Source organism: Phaethon lepturus, unplaced genomic scaffold (genome assembly GCF_000687285.1).
Source record: "Phaethon lepturus isolate BGI_N335 unplaced genomic scaffold, ASM68728v1 scaffold23860, whole genome shotgun sequence".
Classification (NCBI taxonomy): domain Eukaryota; kingdom Metazoa; phylum Chordata; class Aves; order Phaethontiformes; family Phaethontidae; genus Phaethon; species Phaethon lepturus.
In genome coordinates, this window is record NW_010511535.1 from 21,422 (window position 1) to 29,330 (window position 7,909).

Consider the following 7,909-nt stretch of genomic DNA (forward strand, 5'->3'; position numbering starts at 1 on the left):
CCCGCCCCCCCCGGGCGGGGAGCGGGCAGAGCCGCAGAGGCAGCCGGCTGCCCAGCAAGGGCGTGCAGGGCCCTCGGCTCCCACCGGCTCCAGCGCCAGCAGCACGGGAGCAGAGCCAGCCCTGGGCACCGCTCACGCACCCGCAGCCCCGCTGGCGCAAGGGCCGGCATCGCTCGTCTCACCCACGCTGCGGCTCTGTGCCCGTGCATGTTCACAGCAATCCCATTCCTCATCCTTCGGCCTAGATAATTTCTCAACCCTTCGGGGTTTTTTTTGAGCTGTAAAAGACTCCTGCAGTTTGTTTTTTGCTGGCAGCACGTGCAGTGGCACCGGCTGCTAATTCACTGGTCTGCAGTAAACTCCAGCCTCACCCAGACAGGTCACTGACCTTGAAGAATTTGTCTATTTTGCTAAGGTTGATCCTCTTCTTGGTGTCCAACTTGTAAATGTTGCTGACATTCCCATCCATGAGATACAGGCCAAACCCCATCACCTGGAGAAGACGGAAAGGCTAGGTTTCATTAGGGTGAAGTCAGCAGCACAAGTCAAAGACAGTTCTCCATCACTTAGTATAAGCAAAGACCATTTCAGGCTCCTGTACCACCTGACACTCGTGAAAACACTGTATAAAACGTGCACACAGCTGCAAAGATGTACATAGTAGACAGAGGACACACGATGGATTGCTTCTATGTTCTGTGCAAAAACACATGACGCTCACTCTGGTAATTTCTTCTTCCTCTCTCCCACACAACAACAACCCAAAAGTCTTCTCCACCCAAAGGCAAACATTTACTCCTGGAGAAGAATTGAAAACATTTAAAATATTCTCCTGGATTGATTTTTTCCCTTTAATTCAGTACAAATCATTACAGATATTCAAACTACCCACATTATCCTTCAAAGAACCTTAGTTGACTCATACCATGGTAATGAAGTTCTTATGGTAATAGTGACTGCAATCACTGTAATAACTGACTTACAGTAAGGACAAATAAACAAAACAAGCAGGTACTTTGCATGTTCATCTTGAGGGCTCTTTAGAGTCAGGAAACCAAAAGTGAAAGGATCTGCCTTCTCCGGGGATTATTGCTGGGAATGGGCATCAAGCAGAAAATTCAGGGTTGCATAGTGGTGATTTTGGCATGTCTTATACAGTTACCCAGATCAAGCCCATGATCCCACACATCCATGCACAACAGAAAAACTCCTTCTAGCTCTGGAGAATGCAGGGCACTCACTGGTGGTCTCGTCCACCAGCTGGAGACCACCACCACACATATGCTTAGGCCTAGGCAGGCAGAGCTGCTGGCAAACTTGGGAAGGATTGGGGGAAAAGACAGAGATGGGGAAGAGCAGAAGAAAGGGAGAGAGGAAGGAAGATTTTTATATGGGAATATGGGAGAAGGCCAGAAAGAACAGGAGCGAAATGATGGCAGAAGGTCCAAGTTACAGCGGGAACAGAGGCAGCTGATGGCACTGCCTGACAGAGGTGACACTTCAGAGCACTGGGGCGGGACATGTCCGACCCACGGATACAACCTGTCTGTTCAGCTACAAAGAAGAGGTGAAAATGGGAGGATTGAGCTATCGCAGCAGAAGACACAAAATAACAGAGATCAGAAAGGAAACAGGAACAGGAGGAAGGCAGCTTTGGTGCTGCATATAGAGAGCCTTCCCATCTCTCAGCCATGCACGTCTCCAGAGGACACTGGCCCTGCAGAGAAGGGATGCATGTATACCCAAAGGAGAAAAAAAATGAAGAAATTTAAGAGAATCATTGTCCCAGGAGGGAATTTTATTCTATTAAAACGAAAGTGAGATTATGCAAGCACCCAGCCCCATAAACATGGACAAATCTCACCTTTAAGAGCATGTGTTTCTCACTGGGAGTGAGATACATCTTGTTTTCATAGTAATCCACGCAGATGTTGACAATATCAGCCAGCAATTCCTCATAGCCAGGGATAACCTCTAGTTGTTGGTGCAGACACTGAAGCATCAACAGGGGCCACATTATCCACATGGACAAAGGAACAGCAGGAACCAGGGGAGAAACACATTTGAAGGATTAAGCGTAGAATGATAAGAGGTTTCTTCAAACCTTGTCTGTGTGCCTTTCTTAAGTTACAGGCAGAAGATTGACCTCATGGTACCACCTGTAAGGAACAACCTTCCTTCTGCAGGACAGCTCTTCCCTTCAGACCGATCACAACAGCCAAACGGCAGATAGTGAGATGTAACAAAAGATGCCTCAGAAGCAGGCTTGCCGACTCTCTCCTGCCTCTATGCAATATTTTACCTAACGAGCAGAAGCTACAGAGCCTGTGGAGTGTGGAGGGCCCTGGGTCAGATCTGCAGTCCCCATGCAGTCCCAGAGATGGACTGGATGGATATACTAGGGAAAACGGGAAGAGCTTCTGGTGGAAACCCCCACACCGAGAGCTTTTCTTACATCTTTCAGACCTTCATCCTTGTCTTGACATAAAGAGACCTTCAAAGCCACCCAGGATGACCCATGAGAAGGAGATACGGATAGAATTATACAGCCTGACCCCAAAATCATTGGAAACAGCGGCAATGACACAACAAAAAAGGCAGCTATTGCCACGGTCCAGTCCGAAGCACTCTCAGCCCTGCTGAGATCACTGCCTGTCTCTACACACAGAAAGGTTAACTGGTTCAGAGGAAAGGGACCTGCCTGTGTGATGCGGTTGTGGTTTGCCAGGAACATGGAGAGGTTCTGGGATTCCTGGATGGACTGGGGGTCTGCCATCTTCCGCAGAAACTGGGCAGCTCTGGAAGGGAGAAATCCAACATCACCAAGGACCACTCACCCCACGTGAGACTCTCACCACCCATCTTCCCTGCTTCACCTGCAATGCAGCGGCCTCAGAGCCTCCCTGCAGTACAGCTCTGCCCTTTTCTTGTGTTACCAAGAGGGAACCAAAACACAGTGGGGCTCCGAGATTTGCCTGAACTCACAGAGCGCCTACGACAGCGCAGAAACCCGGCGTCCTGATGTCCACCCGACCTCCCTGCTGGGCAGCCCAGGTGCAGTCCTGTCCCCGCTCGCGCTGCTTCACCCCCTCTCACCTTTTGTAGGCGGAGTGGTCATTTTTGACACTGCACTTCATGTTCTTCAGCTCATCCAGGACAGCAAACATGTTAATGAACTTGCCCAGCGTGAGGAGATAGGCCTCAGAGACAAAGTCCTTCCTCCGCTCAGCGTGGCACAGGCGCTTCACCTCGCTGCAGAACCGCTCGATAGCCTTGCGCTGGAAAGCAGTGGGACAGGGTCATCTCAGCAGCAGCTTGCGTGCAGTCACCACACCACCGACGGGACCCTCCTCCACCCACCCACCACCCCCTCCTTTTAACAAAAGCATTTTTATGCTGGGGATCAAGGCTCCAGGCTCCCTCTCCACTGTCGCCACGAAACAAAGCAGCGTAGCAAACCACGGCACTCAAACGTCCTCAGTGCTGCAGGAGGGCTCACACCCTCTGTTTATGCCTGCCCCGAGTGCAGCGTGTTCTGCAAAATCAGGCTTCACTTTTTCAGGTGGGACATAAAGACCTCATAGGACATAAAACCTAAAAACAATGGTGAAACCCAGCTGTAGCCAGTTATAAACGCAGGCAGTGATGGGGAGAGGTCCCTGGAGCCCACACGAGCTCTGTGTTTGCCACGTGGTCATTGCTCTGTTGGGATCTAAGCGTATTATTTTGTCAAGTGTCTCAAGTGTAGCAACTGTTAAATTTAAGCTTTGGTGCTCTTTGCCACCTGACCCCTGAGTTTAGGGGGCTGTGAGCACCTCCGTGTTCCTGCTGGCACAGCAGAAGGGTGTCCAGCTGGATGCATCCCACCCCAGGCACCAGCTGCACCACCAGCCCTCAGCTTTTCCTGGCTTTGCTTCAGAGGAAAGAGCAGAAGAACAAGCTGTGCTGCTGCCAGTGGAGAAACAGCTCTTCACATCCACCAGCCAACACTTCAGAAAAACAGGTGCCTGTGCCACCCATCAGCTCCACACAGTGGGGGCTCTGGTCCTCCATGAGCTTCAAAGGCTTAGGTGTGCTCATTCCCAACTTACATGCATGATTTTGGGGCTGAGCAAGGGGGACACGGATTTTCCTTCAGACAGGTCTTAGGTATCTGCTGGTGGCTGCAAGGAGGAGACCTACCAGGGGGCTCAGGGGCTCTCCAAGCTGGCCTGGCAGGCAAGGATAGCACAGCCCTGCCTAGGATAAGTTAACAACAAAGTAATAAATTATTTTTACCTCTCTCCTTGACCACTTACCTGAAAATACATGAACTTCATAAGCTTGGTGACTTCTGGCTCCAGGACTTCCACCGTCTTCTCATAAATCTCCACTCGGTTTGGCTGTTCGTTACATTTCACCTGCGTTGCAAAGAGAAATCGTCCTTGTCAGCATTGGAGTTTCTAACACAGCGTGGACAGCAACGGCCACCATCTTCTGCTTGTTCCACATGAATCCTGTCCCCATCTGAGGACAATGGAGGGACCCGAGAGGGAGCTTGTTCTCAAGGCACTAGGTGACAGCAGAAGGGGCTATTTCTCAGATGTAAAATTCTCTCCACGCATTATAAACCTGACTCTGAGAAATAAGAGTCTTCTAACGCATTGTCTGGGGTAGAACACATGCCATATGGAGTCTGGACTTGCTACACAATGTGGGAATGTTATATCGTAAAGTTATGCGAGACTGTGTTGCAAAGTCTCATGAACACAGAAGGCACCGGGCTATGGCTCTGCTATAGCCTTGCTGGGGTAATTTTGGTTCTGTTGCAGACCCGTTAAAAATCACTGGGCTTGTATGTGGCTAGCAGCAATGAAGTGAGTCACCTTCACTGGAATCCTAGGAAGCTAAATTTAAGGACTTAGTTGTCATCCACCTAATTTCCAAGCACTTACTTGAAGTCATTACCAAACTTTTAGGGAAAACCCCAACCGCCCAAGGCAACGCATCCTGCTGTTCTCCTCTGGTTTTGTTTCCAGTTGTTGCTGACACAAGGCTGTGGTGGGGCTGATGGCTCTGGTGCAAATTTAGTAGCCCAGCAGCTGATCCCCAGGGTGCAAGGGGACAAGTCAGCCAGCTTTATGCGTGGGAAGATGCAAAAGTAGCTTTTCCCTCTCTGTAGTGGGGAATCTAACGTCCCTGCCCCGGTGTTTCATACCGCAGTCGGGCAATATTGACGGCCATGAGGATGCAGCTCGCGGTAGGGAGGAGTGGTGCACGTTTAGGTGTAGGCTCTGCTCTTCACCGTAAAACCACGGTCTCTGATGGCGCCCAGGGAGGTGCACATAACCAAGCAGCCAGGCTGGGGGGCTGAGAACAGGACCCCCCAGCCACAGCCATGTGTCCCATGGCAAAGTGCAGGGGTCATTGCAAGACCAAATCTGGTGAATCTGTAAATGAACGCTCTGCCACGGTGTTGTCTGCTCCTCTGCCACACGCGGCACTGCTTGCAGCCCTGGGGGGAGGACGGGGCAGAGAGCAGGGACCCCACAAGCTGTGCTTGGAAAAGCACGAACTTTGGGGAGGAGACCAGGATGGGAGCACACTAGAATGACAAAACAGATGATCTGTGGCACTGTCTTGCCATCGACTCGGCCATGACCTGCCTTCTGTTAGCGTAGCCAGGAGAGGCAACAGCAGCACAGCATCAAATATAAGTGGGAGACAAGCAAATATGCAATCAGCATCAGGCATCTCCCCATGGCTGGGTCTCATGAGAGCATCAGCAGAGTAAAACCCGAGGGGAACTGAGATTTGACCTTTCCTGGGGAATCACAAACGTGGGCATTGCCAGCCATGTGGAAATACTTTCTCCTGGCTCCATGGAAAAGCTGCAAACCCTTTTATCCGTAGGGCTAATGGAAGTGCACTGCACCCACCCTGCCGCGTTGTCAGTCGGCGTTTTTGCAGTGATCCGTCATGCGTTCACGTTGCAGAAGACAAGCTCTGAGTCGGAGTCTGAATCACTATCAGTGGGCCATGTGGGCAACCCTACTCATGTCTGTAGCTGTTTGCAGGATGAAGCCACCGAAATTCAGGTCGGAGAGAGAAGGACTAGAAAACCATTGAAGCAGAACTAACAGTAGAGGAGGAGAATGATTAAATGTCGGGGTAGATCAGGACCTTCAGGTATATCAGCAGCAAAAAAGGGCATTTGGGGAAATGTTCCTGGCACATTGAAATGCTCCTTCATGCAACCTCACACAACTCACAATTCTGGGGCTCCCGTGGGAGCAGAGAGAGCACCACAGAGTTTGGGGAGCAGTTTGGGTTGCTGAAACCTGCCCCAGCTGCCTAATCTTCTCTGTGCAAGTCAGGGAGAGCCTGAGTCTGCCACATCTCAAGAGGACCCACTGCTTTCCTCCCAGGCTGCCGGGGCTCCCTTCTTCACACAACACAGGAGTCCCACTTGGCACTGGGGCAATTTTTAACTGAAGTTGAAATTCCTGACATCAAGGAATGGTATGACACTGTACAATGGCATCAGGAAAGTGTGATATAAACCAGATCTGATGATTTTACTCTCAATTTCCAAAAGCTAACTGCCTTTGCCCGATGTAAACTCCATCTCCCCAAAACACAAGAGAGGAAAATACTCAAGCAGTGCATTGGGACCATGTCTTGCTCACTGATTTAATTAAAGCAAAGTCTACCCATTCTCCAGACAAAGAATTGGATAAAGACCCAAGTGATGTAACACAGCACGATCCCAAGTACCGTGCTGGACCAGAGCTGTGCTCAGCGAGTCCTGTTACCAGCTGTAGGGCAAACAAGCTGGTCCTGCGGGGACGAAATAACTTCGGGTGCGACTGCTCCGGGGAGCAGGGGAGGGGCTTGGGAAACCTCGGGATGTGTATAAGGCAGTTGGCTTGTGGTGAGCGTCACTGAGCTGCGAGGCACTGCTAGGAGGTTTTGGGGATTGAGCCAACTTGCCCTTTGGAAGGGCAGCAGTACAGATCTGCTTCTGAAATGGCTACTAGCTGCTGAGATCAGTGGTTGAGACTTCGGTGAGGAGAGGACAAGCTGAAGACTCAGTGGTCTCTCTTTTCAACCTCTCTATCTGCTTCAGTCTTCTCTGCTTTTTTGCTTTTCTGTCTCCAGTCCAAACTAACCCACGCTGAAAACAAAACCAATTAGGTGCTCTGGGAACACCTCTGACTGGGAAGGGCCCTGGTACCTGGGGGATGGCTCGTGAGCAGCTCCTCCATGTGTAAAGCATCACAGCATACTCGTGGCCTTCTTCGAGCATCTCATTCTGAAAGACAGAGAGGCGTTGCTGGGGCAGCGCACGCACCGCAGGCTCGGCATCGCTGGGGCAGCACCCAGGGGACTCACCATGCTGGAGTGCACCGTCGCCTGCTCGATGTACCTGGCGATGCCGGTCACAAAGGCATTTCTGTCTTCGAAGTTTGTGTCAAAATTAGCCTATGGGCAGAATGGGGAGACGGGGATTAAAATACAGCCAGTTGTTTGCTCACCTGATACAGTCCAGCCTGGGATGTGTTGGCAAAAGGCAGACTCAGTAGGGCTCCTGGGGCATGGGACCAGTTTATGAACAATTTGAGGTGCTGCACCTCTAGATCCGAAGTAGTTCATACATGCAGCCTGCAAGGCTTCTGGATCACACATGTTCGTTAGAGGAAATCCTGCAGATTATACGTGTGAAAATATGGCAACTGAGACTGATGAACCCTTGTAAAATCAAGCCAAACCAGGTGGGGATCAGTTACGGGGAGTTGCAGTCGCACCAGAGAGCAAACCTACAGAAATTATTCTAAAGATTTTAGCTTGGTAACTCAAAGACCGAGGCAGCCTCATTAATTTCTATTTGTGCCTTGGCTGCTAGGGGAAGACCACATCCTGTCAGCAG

The 7,909-nt window shown here is 50.7% G+C and overlaps 1 protein-coding gene across 1 annotated transcript in view; it reads right to left on the reverse strand.

Annotated features, from left to right (window-relative positions):
• LOC104618679 (cytoplasmic FMR1-interacting protein 2) overlaps positions 1-7,909 on the reverse strand; it is a 24,717-nt gene that overhangs the window by 15,048 nt on the left and 1,760 nt on the right. The window contains exons 2-8 of the mRNA XM_010284335.1: positions 7,375-7,464; positions 7,217-7,294; positions 4,299-4,400; positions 3,097-3,278; positions 2,702-2,798; positions 1,865-1,993; positions 389-493 (exon numbers count right to left, since the gene is read on the reverse strand). Coding sequence (XP_010282637.1) covers positions 389-493; positions 1,865-1,993; positions 2,702-2,798; positions 3,097-3,278; positions 4,299-4,400; positions 7,217-7,294; positions 7,375-7,464 — 783 coding nt within the window. The remainder of the gene's footprint in view (positions 1-388; positions 494-1,864; positions 1,994-2,701; positions 2,799-3,096; positions 3,279-4,298; positions 4,401-7,216; positions 7,295-7,374; positions 7,465-7,909) is intronic.